This window comes from Ipomoea triloba, chromosome 9, assembly GCF_003576645.1.
Source record: "Ipomoea triloba cultivar NCNSP0323 chromosome 9, ASM357664v1".
In the NCBI taxonomy this organism is placed as follows: Eukaryota; Viridiplantae; Streptophyta; class Magnoliopsida; order Solanales; family Convolvulaceae; genus Ipomoea; species Ipomoea triloba.
Window position 1 is genome coordinate 25,285,711 of NC_044924.1, and position 18,846 is coordinate 25,304,556.

Genomic DNA, 18,846 nt, shown 5'->3' on the forward strand with positions numbered 1-18,846 from the left:
TATATATATATATATATATATATATATATATATATATATATATATATATATATATATATATATATATATATATGAAATAGATCAAATGAGAACGCGCGTCTAAGAGAGAAATAGGAACTCATCGCAGTCGTCCATCTAGATAAATCTAACGTATCAAAAACAATTTTTTTTTTTTATAAAAAATGTGATGTTATTTTTGTAAATAATTGAACCTTGAAGTACAAGTAAATTAAATTAGGTTAAAAGTGCAATTAACAATTTCATAGAGTGTACGTAAGTGCAAGTAAAATGTATTAAAATTTAAAAGTGCAACAAATAATGTACAACAAGCAACAATATTAAATGCATTTAACGTTATCATTAGTTGCACCAAACATTATCATTAAGTGGACCAATGTGAAAAACATTATCATTAAGTGCAGCAATATAAAAAAAGTAAATTATTTGCACTATTAAGTGTCAATGGTTTGCACTTTTAAATTATTTTACTTCCACACTTGCATATGTTACTTGCACTTTTAATACAAGTTTCTTGCACTCAACATTTCAGTTATTTACAAAAATGCCTACGCATTTTTTTTAAAAAAAATTACATCTAATATGTTTATCTTTTCACTTAGGCATTCAGATTAGTTCATATTTCTCTACTAGGGAGCATGTTCTCATTGGAGTGCTTCCCTGGAGTGCTTCCATGTGTGTGTTAGAACAAGACGTATGTAGTGATAATTTGATAAATATTACAAACTTTTAAATGTTAAAAGTACACCGAACAAAATTACAAAATACACTCAATGATATATAAAGTGCAACCAATCTTGTGTACACTTTTATATGTAATCAGATACGCTTTTAGAATTATACATTTTGTAGTTTTCTACGGCGTATGTCCGCAATTTTTTTAGGAGGACCTATTCTTGTGGTTGTCAACCTCTATGGCTTAATCAAAGCTAATAATATAATGACAATATATGTTTAGGTCATACGTACAAATTGTGGGTGCACAGGTTAGAGCTGTTAGTGCTTTCTTCTTTCTCTCTTAATTTAAAGTAAGACCACTGTGTATATTTTATATAGCTGATAAAAATTGTGGGAGTACAGGTTATGGTTATTAGTGCTCTCGTCTTTCTCTCTTAATTAAATTAAAACCACTGAGTATATTTTATATCACATCCTAACTATATGATGGTCTTACCTAACAAAAAATTGATAAATTATCCATTATATATATTTTGAACCCTCCAAAATAAAATAAAATTGAGTGAAGTAATATATCAAGCATGCGCCTGATATATATAATTTGGACCAAATGTGGACTAGGATTCGTTGCATACCATGCATACATGCACTTTTAGATTTTTTCTCAAATTTTAAATATTTTATTTAATTGAATTTTGTTATACATTCTTAATAAGAAACTCTAAAATTGCACGGGAAACATAGTCCGCATGTGATCTCATCTCATACACACACACATAGTGCTGGTGTGTTTATATATATGCACATTACAAACATAAGTAATCAATGTTGCGGAAGGAACTAGGCGCTAGTCGGGCGTTTAGGAAACGCCTAGCCCTTAGGCGCCACTTAGGCAGCCAAGTAATCTGAGTATATCGTCCCCATTATTTCCTCACAAGGCTAGGAGCTGCTAGACTGTTATAATTTACCAAACTAGTCAACTGCATAAGTTAGATATATGGTTAGTTGAGTACATGGCTGAGAAATACAGAAGAGGAGTAGTCGAGCATGCAAAAAAAAAAAAAAGAGTTAATTCCAGAAATAGTCCTTCGACTATTGACTTTTACCAATTTTTGTCATCGACTTTAATTTTACCAAAGTTGGTCCCTTAACTATTAATTTTGTACCAATTTTGGTCATTCTGTTAAATCTATGTTAAATAGGTGTTAAAATTGAGGGCAAAAATGTAAAATAAAATATTTTAACCTTTCTTCTTCACTTTGTTTCTCCTCGTGGTGTCCTTTCTACCATTTTTGCTATCAAATAATAAAAAAAATCTAATGTAACAATAAAATATACAATAACACTCCACATCCAGTTAGAGAATTTACGAAAAAAAAATTGTTACGGAGTATATATTACATTGCAGTAAACCAAACAAAAAAAATTAAAAATAAAATACAGAAAAAAAAATTTGATTACTTGAAACAATTTAACATAAAATGTAAAAAATAAATATATTGACTCACATTGTTCCCTATATAATCTTGCGATGGAGGTGAGAAAACAAAGTGAAGAAGAAATGTTAAAATATTTGGTTTTACATTTTTACCCTCAATTTTAACACCTATTTAACATAGATTTAACATAAGTGCCAAAATTGGTACAAAATCAATAGTTAAGGGACCAACTTTGGTAAAATTAAAAGTCGAGGACAAAAATTGGTAAAAGTCAATAGTCGAAGGACTATTTTTGGAATTAACTCAAAAAAAAAAAACCACTTGGTCGAGTTAGGCGCCCAACTCGGCCGAGTTCGGCGCTCAACTCGGCACCTAGTAGGTCAGTCGACTAAAGGTCGCCTAGGGCTGAAATCGCTTCGGTCTAGGGGTGTCTAGCGTCTAATTGGCCACCTAGGCTGATTTTTACAACAATGTACGCAGTGCACGATAGAAAAATGTCCACACCAATTAACAAAAATAGAAGTGAAATTATATCATCAAATTAAAATAAGGATCGGTTTGAAATCATGGAAAATGTTTTTTGATAAATGCTTTTCAAAAAAATGAATTTTTTTGGTGTTTGGCTTAAACTCAAAAAATAGTCTTTTTGTTTGGCTAAAAATAATAACATTATACTTTTTTATTTATGAATTAAAAAATTATTATAAATCTATTACAAAGTTATTTCCTATAAAATATTAATTAATTTAATGATAAAAATAATAATTATTTATATTAGAATAAAATTATTACTTAAATTTAATAATAGTTATGAAGATTAACAATAATTATAACATAAATATAAATAAATAAAATTTTAACTTGTAACTTATTATATTAAAAATAAATACATAAGTAAAAAAGTTATAACAATTCTAAACAAAAGAAATTGAAGAATTTTTTTTTTGGATGTCGGTTGGGTTGAGCGAAGATTTTTATTGTTCGACTAATCCTGACTCGACTCATATTCAATTAGACATTAATAAATGCAATAACTCTTAACTAAAGAAATTAGAAAAAGGAACTTATTATTTTTTTAAATTGTCTTGTATGCTGCTAATATTTTTATTGTCTGGTCCAATGTAATCCAATTTGTATTTTAATTGGCTATTGATAAATATAATAAATCTAGGCTAAAGAATTTATTAAAGAAATCAAACTTAACAGTTTTTAATCTTTGGGATTATGAGTCAGGTTGAGGCAAAATATTTATTGTTTGGCCCAACCGGACCAAAATCATATTTTAATCAAACTAGTCCATTATATTTCAAAGAATAACTAGACTTATAGCGGTCTAACCCATCGAATTGACACTACTTAGAGAGCAAGATAGACATAAGAGAATTGAGAGTGAGAAAGAAATTTAAAAAATATCTTTCGCCAAAACGATTCATTTTTTTTTGGACTAGAAGAAATATTTTCCCTTTGCTTAATTTTTTGTTTATAGTCAAACACTAAAATTTCAGAAAGTGACTTTCAGAAGTCATTTTTCAAGTTTCTAAACCGACTCTAAATGGAGTATACATGATGATTATTTTCACGAAAAAGTTGCATTGTAAGTATAAAGAGAAAATATGAATAATCAATACATTGTGTATAAATAAGTTTTTTTTTTTCTTTTTGTAAATGTATAAGAAAGTAAACATAATGTATAAGTTATTATATTTAGGATATATATGGCTTTGTTTGGTAAAGCTTATAGCTTATTTTTAAGGGATAAACTACAAATAAGTCATCGTACTATTTGGGAACAAGCAATTAAGCCATTGAACTCGAATAACCTCCAAATAAACCCCTAAACTCGGAAAAACAAAGCAATTAAGCCACCAAATTGAAATCGAAAAATAGAAATTAGCTCATTTTTAACAGGTCATTTGAATTTTCTGCCCACCGGCGACCAACGATGACCGAGCCGCCGCCAGTCGCCATCTCCGGCGAGGGTATTCTCTCGCCGGAGGATTTTCATTTGCCGGAGCATCCAACGAACACCAAGCCACCGTCTGCATGTATTCATAGACGTAAGAACGTCCATCTCAATACTGTTGCGTCCATAAACCTCAGTGAGCCACCATCTCATCAAAAAAATACAAGGAAAGCACATCACAGACCACCAGAACATCCACAGGGGAGACAATCTGAAGTCTCGCAACTGGAAGTCGCCGAATATCGTGAAGAAATGCGAAGTCAGTTACGTCGGGACCAAGAGTGAAGGTCACCGTAGTGAATAATACGCTGGAAAACCACAAGGGACCCACTGTCGCCGGTGGTCGGAAGTTGTCGCAAATTGCCGGGAAACTCAAATTACCTGTTAAAATTTTTTTCGGGTTTTAGTGGCTCAATTGCTTTATTTTTCCGAGTTCAATGGCTTATTTGAAGGTTATTCGAGTTCGATGGCTTAATTGCTTGTTCCCAAATGGTACAATGGCTTATTTGTAATTTATCCTTATTTTAAATTACAAATAAACTATAAGGTCTGTTTGGTAAAACATGAAAAGTTTAAAATAATAGCTTATTTTGAAATGCTACCTTAAGTAGCGTTAAAATAAGCTCCTATCTTTTTAACTTTTTTTTTTTCTGTTTTTATCTTTATTAATTCACAAGAATGACATTATCTACCCTTCATTAATAAAAATCCTAATATCTTAGTTTATTCTTTAATGTTTTTTTTACACTTACCAACTAATAATAATAATTATTGCACATGATTGTCTATGATCCTTAATTGCACAAAGGAGGAGTGTAATTTTTTGTATACTGCACCCAGATCAGATTGAATAAATTTGATAATGCGATCAAATGAACGCTCAACCATAACACGAAACTTATTAAAAATGTCATACCGATCAGATTTTAATTTCGTGAACGCCTACCCTAATGAGCGGCTGAGTTGAATGAGTGCCAATGTAATTTAAGATCTTTAATTTCTTTGTAAAATTAATTACTCTCATAATTTATTATACCGTCATATTAAATTTAGTGTGCAATTTGTCAATTCAAAACGTGTACTTCAAAAGTACATTAATGGATGATTGAGTTGATTTGTCATGTTTTCCACTACCCATTATTCTTACCTAATCTCACCCCATATATACTTAGGCCATAATCCACTGGCTCTCTATATTGTAAGTAACTCCTTTAATCCTAGCCATCAACACCGGTCGAGCTGAGTGGCAGATAGGTCCGTTTGTACTCTTTAATCTCCGATCCCAAACAACAACGATGGGCAAGGAAAGCGATATGCCCGCGGCGGCGAAGAGGTTGGAATGGCGGGTGAATATGCCGGACGGCACGTCTCGGGTTTTAGTTTCGTCGTCGTCGAGGCGAAGATGGAAGGTTTGCGATATAGTGTGGGGGTTTGTGGTGCGGATATGGAGTTTCATTGATAAGGCATGGCAATTAGGGAAGAAAGAGCCAAGGAAGGTGATCCATGGGTTCAAAGTTGGGTTGGCTTTATCACTTGTCTCACTCTTCTATTACTTGAGACCACTGTACGATGATGTTGGAGGGAATGCCATGTGGGCGGTTATGACTGTTGTGGTTGTTTTTGAGTACACTGTTGGTGAGTATATATTCGTCACACCATTTCGATTAGAGTTAATGACGGATTTGATCCCGACTATGGGAAAATTATAGATTTAAAAGTAATACATTATTTTGTTCTCTTTTATCATCTTATAGCTCAAATTGACATTAGAAGCAAATTAGGTAAAATTTTTAAAATTGAAGATTTAATTTAGTCAGAATATAGTAAAAGATTAAATCGATAGTTTTGCTATATATAGTCAAGAAAACAAATTCGTCATTTTTTTTTTTGAAAACAGAATCGATTATCTAGCCGCTGCCGCTCTTTAATTTAAAGCTAAGTTTCATAATTTTGCATGCATATATATGCAGGTGCTACGCTGTCAAAATGTGTGAATAGAACACTTGCAACTTTTCTGGCTGGATCATTGGGCGTTGGTGTTCATTGGATTGCTAACCAATCAGGACAAAAATTCCAACCTATAATTCTCCAAGCTTCAGTTTTTCTCTTAGGTATGTACATATGTATTGTATGCTTTGTTAGTATCAAGTGTTTGCTACAGGCCACTTGTTAAGATTAGGCACTTACCACTACGCAAACAGTTATAACTAGTAGTAAAGACACCACTTTATTTTTTTTATAATTGGTGCCACCTTCGGAAAAGTAAGGTGTTGAACTTAACCTTTCAAATCTTCGTGTAGGCTCTGTCCTACAAACAATCCTCTAACCACCTAGTGCTGGATTTAGACTTTCAAATCTCTCTCCAATAATCTCCTAGTCACATGGTGTTAGATTTGGCCTTTCATGCCTCGTGCCCGATAATTTCTTAGGCCCTGTTTGGTAAATGGCTGTTGGCTGATTGGGTTGGCTGTTTGAGTTAAAAGGTATGATTTGTTAATAACATTAGCTGATTGTAAAAAGTTGTTTGATAGATTGGCTGTTAGCTGATAGCTGTTTAGTATTTTTTTCTCAAAAAGCTAATTGAAAAGGCTGCTTTGAGTAGCCTTTTGAATTTTAGTATTTTAAAGTTACCAAAAGCTTATAAACCAAACAACTAATAGTGTTCAAATAAGCCAAAATTGGCTGATAGGCTGATTATTTACCAAACAGGGCCTTAGTCCCCTGGTGCTAGATTGTTAAGATGGAACACATCTGTTTAGGATTTGACACTTACCACTAGGCCAAAAGTAATAACTCACAGGTATAATTTTATTTCCTTATATACCTCCATATTTTCGATAGGTAAAGTGCTAAACATAACTTTTCACCAATCTCCACCCAGCAACCCCTTGCCACCAATTGTTGTACTTGCCCTCCGTCCCACAACATCATTTAATTTTTTTAATTAGCTAAACATGTATCATATATATCAAATTGTACGTTTTCAGCTGCAGCAGCAACGTTCTCGCGATTCATACCATCAATCAAAGCGCGGTTCGACTATGGCTGCACCATCTTCATCCTCACCTTCAGCTTAGTGTCGGTGTCAGGCTACCGAGTGGATAAACTGTTGGATCTTGCCCAGCAAAGGCTATCCACAATTGCCTTGGGGACTTCAATCTGCATCTTCATTGCCATGCTTCTCTGCCCTGTCTGGGCTGGCGATGATCTCCATCGTCTCATCACCAACAACCTCGAAAAGCTCGCCGATTCCTTAGAAGGATGCATTTCCGAGTACCTGAAACCTGACGGCGACGACGACAAGGACGACAATGCTTCAGAAAAAAAGTTGCTGGCCTACAAATGTGTTCTTAATACCAAAGCCTCGGAAGACTCTATGGTACGTATACACATACACAAATTAAAAACATATATGGTGTATTAGTTTGTATGGTTATACCACGGACTCGGGTCCACCTTGTAAAGTGGACAATCACAATTTACATATTGTTCACAATTCAAATTGCGGACATTCAGTATGTAAATTGTAAACATTCAGTATATAAATTTTGAGCATTTAGTATGTAAATTGTGTATTTTAGAGTTGGGTTTACAGAATAATTTGTTGGGCAAAATAATAGTTAAATAGGCCTTCTAACTTTACACAAAAATACAATTAGATATGAAAGGTACAATTAAACACTCAATTTTATTAAAATTGGTCAAATAAGTCTAATTTATTCGTAACCAACAAGTTACTAGTACAACCAACATGGTTAGCGTGATGGTTCAGCACCTTGTCCCTTAAGCATGTAGACCCCTATAGTCGTCCAGTTGTTATTATTTGATTGATTTTAATAAGTTGAAGTGTTTAATTGTACATTTCAAAAGCTCAAGTGTCTAATTACACTTTTGTTTGTAGGTAAATTGGACTTACTTGATTGATTTTAATAAGTTGAAGTGTTTAATTGTACATTTTAAAAGCTCAAGTGTCTAATTACACTTTTGTTTATAGGTAAATCCGACTTATTTGATCGATTTTAATAAGTTGAAATGTTTAATTATACATTTTAAAAGTTCAAGTGTCTAATTGCACTTTCGTGTAAAATTGAATGGTCTATTTCAGTCTTTTTCAGTTTGTATGAGATTAATTTACATCGATCTATATTTTACTGCGGAAACCAGGCTAATTTTGCGGTGTGGGAGCCCGGGCATGGACGCTTTAATTTTAGGCATCCATGGAAACAGTATCTCAAGATCGGGACGTCTATGCGTGCCTGTGCTTACTGCATTGAGACTTTACATGGTAGCATTAACTCTTCAACTCAGGTAAAGATTAAACAACACTACTTCACAATATATGGAAAATTTGTAGTTTTAGTCCCTAAACTATGAAGCATGCGTAACTTAGGTTCCTAATTAATATGGTGTTGCAATAGTATCCTTAATTAGATGTTGTTAGATTTTCTTCTTATTGATATCATTATTTTGGAATTTGGATGGAAAAGCCAACATGCTTTGTAGTCGAAGGCAAATTAGTAATTTTTGAGTAAAGTAGGTTTATTTAAAAAAAAAAATTATTACCGATTCTAATTCTAACGTTACAAATAGCGACCAACAAATGCTCTTTTCTCTATCCAAAATTGATTGAATCATCCCCAAAGATCATTTTCAATGCGCAACAGAAACATGATATATAGGTGTTGTTTAGATTTCCGTTCTAGAAAATTAGACTGAAAATACAATTTTGTCATTTTGATCTATATCGGCCCTATTTAAGTTTCCGTCCAAAATAACTCTAGATGTATTAGAACATGGCTAAATACACCACCTTGGTGAATGGTGACTAGTTAAGAGATACTTGCAATTCCATTTTATTAATTAAGGACACAAATTACACCTACTTATAACTCATGGATTAAACTGCAAATTTCCCTTTTTCAATTTTTTTTAAAAAATTTTTCTGTTATAAGCCAATATAATAATAATTGGTGGGTGATGCAGGTACAGTCAGCAGAGTACATTTTAGAGCCAGTGAGTGAGGAGTGCAGAAGAGTTTGCTCAACTTCTGCCAAGGTGTTGAGGGATTTGGCAAAATTGATGCAAAGCACCACAAAGTCTTCAATCCAAGACATTCTTGTTCATGATATGAATTCTGCAGTGGAAGCCCTTCAACTTGCCTTCAAAACCCTTCCTTCACAATCATTGACAACAACCCAAGTTGAAGCTCAAAAGCCTTCACCAGATCACATGAAACAGGAAACCAAATCATCAGATGATCTTGTACATCTCATGGAAATTGCTCAGCTCTCTACAGTGGCATCATTGCTGGTAGAAATTGCAGCAAGAATTGAAGGGGTTGTGAAGGAGGTCAATCACTTGGCTAACCTTGCAGGATTCAGAGCTCAAAGTAACAAGAAGATGGCTAAGCAAAGTCAAACCCAACATAAGGAACAAAATGTTCAGATCAAACCCACTAATAAGGATTGCACCCAACTTTAAATGCCTCACAATTCTTGTCTTCAAAGAATTAATATAGGAGGTAAATTACTGGATATGTAAATTGTGACTTTGGGTCTTAATTAATGTGGTTACCTAGCTAGGATATGACATTAAGTCAATGTCCCTATATTGTTAGAACGACGGCCATGAACTCCTCTAATTAATAAGTTACTAGACTCCGCAACATACTTTTAGTCAAAGTAGGGATTAATTAAACTCTCATTTATAGTATTTATTATTGCTAAAATTTTATGTACTATTGCACGACTATTTATGCTCCGCCCAATACGGCAATAACAATGATCACCATTGGGCATCCGACTAAGCTATTTATGGTCCGGCCAATACCAATGATCTTCATTGTGTAGCAAATATTTAACTAGCTCAATAATGTCATTGCTATTTTGTGATTTTTATGTTATAAATTAAGATTGCATTATGCAAATATTTAAGATTGCATTGTTCGATCCCCACGGACGGCGTCAATGTTGGTTTTATCTCCCACAGAATGGTCGAACATCAGGCTAACACCACCGGTAAATCGACTAACACTTGACCGGAAACTAGAGCGACTTTTCAGCCCTCTTTGTATTATAAATTGCATTTGAGTACAATGAATTGCTTATGCCACTCTCGAGGCTTAGAACCCCTATTTATACAAGCTAAGAGGATTTCTCCCTTACGAAACTTCTAAACTACTTTAGGGAACTCTTTCGTTATTACATTTAGGCATTTTCCTAATCTATCTCGACCTTCCTTCCATATCCTCCGCCTTCTGTCGCCTGACCCCTTTAGGAAACTCTTGTAACCGCCTTTCCTGCTCCGCCTCTCCTTGCACCACTCTTTCTGCCTCGGCTTACCTCTCGGTCGGTCTGGGCCGACTCATCCCCCTTCGCTCCTTAGCTCGTCCTTCCCTTCATGGTAATTAGTTGTTTCAATAGCAATGTTCAATTCAATCACTCTCAGCCTAAGATCTGCAGCTGCCTTGTCGCTTCTTCCTCGAACCCTCGACCGGCCGAGTCAGCCTCGGCCGACCTATACCGCATTATCGTGCCTTCTTCTGAGCCTTCCTCCCCATCTAATCAATCGTCCCTTTCGTTTACGCCGAGCCTCCAAGGCCGAGCCTTAGTCTACCCCCCCTCCCCCCTCCCCCAATCATCTAGTCTCTCATTTTCCCGAGCTACGTAAAGCACGGCTCGGGGAAATGCGTTTGTTCTTCATGTTTAGGAAAATTTTCACTTCCCAATCCCTCACTTTCCCGAGTTACATGAAGTACGACCTTTCCCGAGTTACATGAAGTACGACTCGAAAAAGTACTGATAACTCGTCCTCTACTACTGGCCAATCATCCTCATACCTCAATACCTCATCACTTCTACTTCGCTTTTACTTAAGAAAGTTTTTTACTCCCCCCCCCCCCCCCCGTCCCTCACTTTACCGAGTTATGCGAAACACGACTCGGAAAAGTACTTACAACTAGGGGTCAAGCCTTTTCCCTACTGACCTTAACTTGTGCCCTACCGGGCTTCCACTTTTTGATCTTATCTTCTCCAAGTCTCATCAGTCAAATCCAATGTATTTAATGCTTTTGATCCTTATCTTTTATCGATCACCGAACTTCTGACACTATCACATCAGTTTTACTACACCAACTCGAGTGCAATTGCCGGTTATTATTCTCAAGGCAAATTTCTCCCTTATAAATATCGTTGCTGCTTCCATTTTTGCTCATCCACCCACATTTTAAAACTTGCCCGCAGAAAACCATGGCACCCATGCGCAAATTTTCTGCTCCGACCCACCGGCTATCTTCTCCACGGCTGGCTGAGCGCGCAGCCAGAGCTTGAATGTCCTATCAGAAGGAGCGTCTGAGGTCCTGTGATCTTTTACCCAGCGATGATCCCTCATTGCCTATTGATGTCCTGCCAGAAATAGAAGAGGACGACTGGGTCGTCGTACCCCTCGAGCCACCACCGCGCGTTGAGACGGAACCAGTGTTTCATGACCCTTCCCACATCGAGGAGCTGATTTCGGACCCCGATTACTTGGAATTCTTCATCGAGATTCAGGCCATGCTGGACTGCAGTACCCTTAATGGCACTCCGCAAGGCATTGTTACCTTCTGGGAAAAGTATCGTGACTATGCTTATGCTCTTGCGCTGGTGACTCCGGTTGTCTCTTCTGAGGTCGTTCCTCCGACCACGTAGGTTTGGGGCTTAACCTAGAATAGCCCCGCTTTTTGCTGGTTTTTTGCTGAAAGAGTACTCCATTTACCCTTTCATTTTGTTTTTAGATATACCTAGCCTTCGAGCTTTGATGAATGGAAAACGTCATCTTTTGCTCATGTTTCGCTTTTCTTCTTTTTGCATACATTTGCTAAACAGGTCGAATCATTTTCAGAATCACTCATTCGATCTTTAAAGGCTTTTTCATAACCTTTTGCACTTTCTAAACCCAAGGATGGACTAGTCCCTCAGACCTTAGTCGATGGGATTGAGTCCGACCTTCCTTGGGACCTTATCACGATCTTTTAACTTCATTTTTCAACTTGTTCCATGCGTTGAAGAACAACTCTTCCCACAAAATCATCCTCTCAGTCCCTCAGACCTTTAGTCTGAGGACTTAACCAGGCTTCGATCAACATTCCCTTTGTCAAGGGATACACAGACCGGCCTCCAAGTTTCATTGGGTCTGATCTTTCTCATAAAATATCTTTCTAGTTCCTCAGACCTTTAGTTTTAGGACCTGGCTGATCTTTACTCAACCTTCCCTTTTTCAAGGGATACCCGGTCCGACCTCTAAAGGGATCCCCCATCGGGTTACATTGGCGTTCATTATTTAACGGTCGAGTACGGGTTTCGCATTCCTCTTCATCCATTTTTTACCACTTTTTCCATTATTCCGCATTCTGCCTAAACAACTCGTCATTAACTCCCATCGACTTCTCTCATGCTTTCTAACCTCCACCCGCAAACAACACCTCTCTTTTCAACCAACTCTTCAAAGTCAAATAGGTCGGGAAAATCCCTTCAATCCCTTCAACCAACATTGAGAATTGACATATTTTTGAGGAGTATAAATTACAATTTTCCCTTGATAATGTCAAATTATATTGAAATTTGCATTACAATGTCATGAGGTGTTTGAGTTAAATTGCACTATTTGAACCTAATTACGTTTTAATTGTAAATTATATACGGTAGGGGATAAGTCTAAAGTCCGAAAGAAGTATACATATTGATACCAATTGCATATGAAGATTGAAGGACTTAATTGAAGTGGTTTACATAGTTTTGGGGGTTAAATTGCAAAAGATGATAAATTACAGTAAAGTAACCTTGACCCAGTTATGAAACCCACGAACCCGACCAAGGACCCATCTCCCTTTCCTTCTTTTGTGTAGCCAATTATATAGAAACTCTAAGGAGTAAGGACTTGGGCGAGGCGGCAATCGACAGCCATGGCTGGAGGGAATAAATTGTAAGAAAACCGTGGCTATTAATAGGATAAAAAGGGAAGCTTTGAGCTATCCACAGTGATGGGGAGTGATCCAAGGTTCGAGATCCAATGCCCGGGAAGAAAGGACGGGCGGTTGAGGATAAAGTCAAAAGACCCATTGAGAGTGGGGACGAGCTTGAGGAGCCAATTATAGTCGGGAGTCGGCACGTAGTGGGTCGGCTGGCCTATGGTCAACCGACACTCGGGAAAGAGTGAGTGGAAGCGATTACATGAGAAGAAGACAAAGGAAAGATGGGAGGAACTGCCGACCGATGGCCGGTCGGCAAAGTAAATCCGGATGTTTCATTGTAGTTAAGTGAGAATCTCAAGAAACACATCAAGTCTCAAACTAAGAGAACTGGGCAAAGAGGCCGAGCTCGAGTCTCCTTCGAGACTGGGTCATACCCGAGGGAGACGAGGGGAAGAGGTTGTATGAAGAAGAATACGAGGCCAAGGAAGTCGATGGAGAAGAGTCGGATATGCCAACCTTAGGGCTAGCGCTGGATGAGGAGGTCGGGTTAGCAAGGCGTCGTTTGGAAAGCAGATTAGGAAGTTTTCTAAGGGCGATAAAAGGCAAATGCGGATTTCATACATAAAGATATGAATAAAAGATCAAAATAATTTAGGGAGCTAAATCAAATGTAATAAGGAAAGAAATCTCAAGCATTTATGGCAGTTTAGGGTTACCAAAGGAGGATCAACTCCTCCTAATCTGTATAAATAAAGGTGTAGAACCTTGAAAAAGGTTAAGCAATTCATAATACAAGAACAGCCGAAACGCTGCTCAAATTTCATAGCAACCACTTAAACAATTTTCCGGTGGTGTTGGCCTGCCATTCGACCATTCGTGGTTGATAAAACCAACATTAGCGCCGTTTGTGGGGATCGATACAAGAAGCTGTGTCGCTCTAACTGACTAAGAAGGGTGAAGATATGTAACAATATAATAGTGACATGGAGGAGCCGTCAGGGAAGAACTCAACCACATGTGCAAGTTAATGTGACCACTGGTCAAACTATTTCTCAAGGGCGGGATTTGCGAGAGCAACTTACCCGACCCAATTCTCGTGACTTGCGAGGACAGCTTAGTTGTCCAAATCTGGCCAACACGATAGATCGGAAATCAATAAAATAACTAGGGTAAAATAAATGATTTTGAACCCCTTACTAGCCTATTTTAAGGTATTCAATTAATGATGATTGCAGCTTATAATTCTAGCATATTTAGTGTTTCACACTACTATTTGTGCTTTCATGATTGCGGACTAACCATTTTGTATCTTCTAACTCATTCATGAACTTTAATTTGAACTATTCTTTGTACATTCCTATGCTTATTTATCTTCTGACTAGTCTCACCTTGTATTATAATTGCAAGTATAGTTTCCTAAAAAATTCTATGTTAGGTTTTGTGCTTTTGTGCATACACAAATGACATGTTATAAAGTGAACTTGTGCATCTAGGAATACAATAGGTTGTTTGATCACATGCATATCTATCTCCCTAGTTTATGTACACATTTTGATAATCATGAATACAATATTGTAAGATTGTGTCCAGACTCTTTCCCAACAATAAGTGGTCGAGCTTTGCAAGCTAAAAATAATTGGTTCTAGAGTGATTTCCTTTTTACTTTTTTGTCAATTAACACTGGCTACAAAATAAATTTATATATTTTCAAAAGTAAAGTAATATTTTTCTGGAAAATAATACTTAGACCTACCCCAAATTTTATTGCAATATTAGATGGTCCCATGTCACATCTTTTTTGTGGTATGTGCTCATTGTTTTGTGAATCGACCATTGATCATAGGCATTTGAATGCGTAACTTTCCACCTTTCACTGAGATGATCAAAATTAAAGTTGACTAGCCTTGTCCATTGCGCTCTACCCTATCATGGGCCAATCACGGGCTCTCTCTTCTCAAGACCATTTGGTGGCACAAGTGCTCCACTTGTTTAATGGGCCTCATTCGGAGTGGGACAACTATTTATTCACTAGCCGTCGGGTACTCTCCCAAAACCACTTATTTAGCGTTCCATATATATATATATATATATATATATATATATATATATATATATATTTTTTTTTTTTTTAATTTTTTTTTTTTCTCTTTAGCAATACATATGCTTGATTTGTATTCTCTTGACCGCGGATTAACCATTATTTTGCATCTTCTAAGTCATTCATGAACTTCAGATTGAACTATTCTTTGTACATTTCTATGCTTATTTATATTTTGACTAGTCTCATCTTGTATTATAATTGCAAGTGTATTAGCTTCTTCAAAAACTTTATGTTAGGTGTTGTGCTTAAATGCATGCACACACAAATGACATGTTGTATAAAGTGAGTTTATTTTCATCTCTCACTTGTGCACCGTGGAATACAATAGGTTACGTTCTTTGATATATGATCACATATCTAGCTCCCTAGTTCATGTACACATTTTGATGATCATTAATACAATCTTGTAGCATTGTGTCCGGACTCTTCCCCAAACAATAAGTGGTTGAGCTTTGCAAACCCAAAATAATTGGATCTAAAGTGGTTTCCTTTATTACTTAACTTTTTTGTCAATTAGTAGTGGCTAAAAAATAAATTATATATTTTTGAAAGTAGGAGTAATAATAATTTTTTATGGTCTATTACATGGATTTTAATCTAACATTTTTTTACTTTTATTTTTTGATGTGGTGAGAGATGATAAGTAATCTCCATCCTGTAGATCTCAAAGAACATGTCAAAATCAAAATTTTAAGCTTGAGAACTTTGAAGACTAATTTTTTTATTTTTTTTAGGAGAAAACAAAAAAACTACTGAACATGCTCTGCATGGCAGTCTATGAACATTTGTGTAGTAATGTGGGGTCCAGTGTTTTCTTCCACGTGTCCACATGTAAACCCTCTGCCATGTGGCCCATAATGCTTTCAATCTGCTCTGCCAATATTAGTCCCATTGCCACCCCAGCCATCACTGTGTTACGTTGCAAATTTCAACTTCAATCAACTCCAATCACCAAATCGAAGAAACCAAGAAACAAAGAGAAAGAGAGGCAACAGAATGAAGGTGAGGTTAAACAAACCTGAATTTTTACTTTTCATCATCTTTCAAGTATATTTGCTTGATATATATATTTTAACTTCTCATCATCTTTTTGCTTATTAGATTTTTAATTGGGTGCATCACAAATTCTCTCATAAAGGTAACCATTCATCTAAATACATAAATTTCAACAAGTTATATGTATGTCGTGCATTGTTACAGGAGGCGTGCTAGGCCTTAATCGAGCGTCAAGGCACCTTGACACCGCCTAATTAAAAAAATATTCGCTCAAAATGACAGTTAAAAAATGTTCCGACCAATTCAGCCTGGTTGATCAACTGGGCTGCCTAGTTAGCCGGTCAACTAGCAACTGCTTACAGCCTTTTTCGCTTAGGCTTAGGGGTGTCTAGAGCCGTCTGCCTAGACAGATTTTTACAACACTGATGTGGTATTGATTAAATAACATGTTAGCTAGTTTTGTTGACAGATGGAATATTTAGACACCCCTGTGCGAAGAAGAATGAGGTGATGATCATCAACAGCAATGAGAGTAATGCTGATAGGAAGGCTCTTCTTGAAAATGCACTGTTTGGTGACAGAGAAATGTTCAATGAGGAGACGTGGGAAAGGGGAATTCTCGCAATTGGGACATTGGGTTTCGACCAAATGAATGAAAAACACCATTTCGGGGATGACGAGGATGAAGTAGAAGAAGAAGAAGAAGAAGATTTGGAGGAATACTATAGTGATAATGGTGATTATTGTGATGATGGGATTACTAGCAGTTACGAGGAAGAAGAAGACGAGGAGAAAGAAGAATTGAACCCATTGATGTTCAACGCCGCAATATTCAGTTGCGATGATAGCCTTGGAGTGATGAGCGATTCAGGGAACAAGAAGAGGGAGAGAATCACACTTGCAGACTTATTCTCCGCCGAAACTAACACCGGCGGCGCCCAGCAGGATCATGTAATACTTGTGAAATCGTCCGCCGCCGGTCACGGCGGCGTGGGTGAGCATGCCACCGCAAAACCGCCGCCTCTCCCGGCGTCATCCCTACCCACCAAAACTGGAATATCTTTTGCCAAGAAGATAATTCCTAAGCTCGTTGGAGATCGCCGACCTCGCCGTCCTATCAATAAACTGCACCAGGTCAGCTTTGTTGCTCGCTACATAATTATTTTTATTCAAGATAGTATCTATTTTATATTTTTTTACTCATAAATTATTTTATTTTAAAATTTTAGTCTATATTAATTAATTTAAACCTATCCGGTCTTTTGTTGTCCATTATATTGCATGTTCGGTCCTAGTGTTATATAGGCTCTGTTTGGTAAATTATTAGCCTATCAGCTAATTTTGACTTATTTGATCACTATTAGTTGTTTGGTTAATAAATTTTTTGTAACTCTAAAATACTAAAATTCAAAAGTCTACTCAAAGCAGCATTTTCAATTAGCTTTTTGAAGAAAAAAATTATACCAAAAAGCTATCAGCTAACAACTAATCTATCAAACAACTTTTTACAATCAGCTAATGTTATTAACAAATCATACATTCTAACCCAAACAGCCAACCCAATCAGCCAACGGCCATTTACCAAACAGGGCCATAATTATCAAACTTTGTTAGTAAACTCTTTTTTATGTGATTAAATATTCATATTTAATGTTTCATTCTCTTTATATTGCCATTTTTAACAATGAATAATATTGATTGTAAATAATAAAAATAACCTTATATGTTAATAGAATTCGATAATTATATAATACTATGGATTAAAGTGTAACATCATGAACAATTAAGGGGTTAAATTAATTTAAATTAACTTATAGGGACAATTTTTAAAAGCAAATAAATTAAGGGTCAAAAGTCTAATTTTTCCTTATATCTATTTTATAAATTTTGTCTCATGTTCTTTGTTTTTTTATTCCTGCCAAATTTTAATCAATTTAACACCTTGCATAAAATATTATTGATAATATCATCTTTTTCCATGCTCAGACAAATCAACTACTAACATGCTATCTGTACTATATCAAAAATAAAATAAAATAGCTATTAAATTTAGTCTTTTCATTTTTTTTAAAAAATTATTATTTACATTTAAATTCTTTAATTTTTACTAGATCCAAAGAAATAAACTACAGACCCACCACGTACTTATATATACAATATATATATACATAAAAGGAAAATTTGTACAATCAATTTTATACAATTTGAACTTGTTTTATGTTGTACACTTACCATTTGAGATTGTTTTATGTTGTACTGAATTATTGAAATTTTAAGTAGGGATAAGCATAAAGTAACACTGAAAAATGACATAAGATAGGGGACAATTTGATAATTTTGTCAATTTAGTTTTTTTTTTAATTTCTCTATTATATATTTTCTATTGTTTGCATAATTAAATTGTATCATTTTCTTATTTTCGAGTATTACTCGAATCGATGACCTTACATTTAAAAGAGTCACTTCGTATCACTATACCACAAGTTCATTGGCTATTCTTTTGAATCTAATTTTTGTGTGGAATGTGTGCAGTTGATGACAAGGATGCTTAGAAGGAAGATCCATCCAGAGATGGAGGGTAAGAAGAGTCAGACCAAGCCTACCTCTCTCACCACCAAGTGACAAATAAATCACTCAACTTCACTTCTTCATACTCAAAAGGTATATATCAATGTTTTTTTTTTTTTTTTTTTTTTTTTTT

General features: G+C 35.6%; 2 protein-coding genes across 2 annotated transcripts in view; both read left to right on the forward strand.

The window, feature by feature from the left end:
• Positions 1–5,364: 5,364 nt before the first annotated feature.
• On the forward strand, positions 5,365–9,753 carry LOC116031036 (aluminum-activated malate transporter 10-like). The gene is made up of 5 exons (XM_031273466.1): positions 5,365–5,733; positions 6,069–6,209; positions 7,086–7,477; positions 8,263–8,406; positions 9,082–9,753. Exons 1-5 carry the CDS (start codon positions 5,394–5,396, stop codon positions 9,577–9,579), a joined length of 1,515 nt encoding a protein of 504 aa, XP_031129326.1. The 5' UTR covers positions 5,365–5,393; the 3' UTR covers positions 9,580–9,753.
• Positions 9,754–16,054: 6,301 nt separating this feature from the next.
• The window catches only part of LOC116030650, a 6,106-nt gene continuing 3,314 nt past the window's right edge, over positions 16,055–18,846 (forward strand). Inside the window, exons 1-4 of the mRNA XM_031272960.1 lie at positions 16,055–16,151; positions 16,251–16,287; positions 16,615–17,279; positions 18,678–18,806. Of these exons, the coding sequence (XP_031128820.1) occupies positions 16,146–16,151; positions 16,251–16,287; positions 16,615–17,279; positions 18,678–18,767 (798 nt within the window). The 5' untranslated portion in view covers positions 16,055–16,145 and the 3' untranslated portion in view covers positions 18,768–18,806. The remainder of the gene's footprint in view (positions 16,152–16,250; positions 16,288–16,614; positions 17,280–18,677; positions 18,807–18,846) is intronic.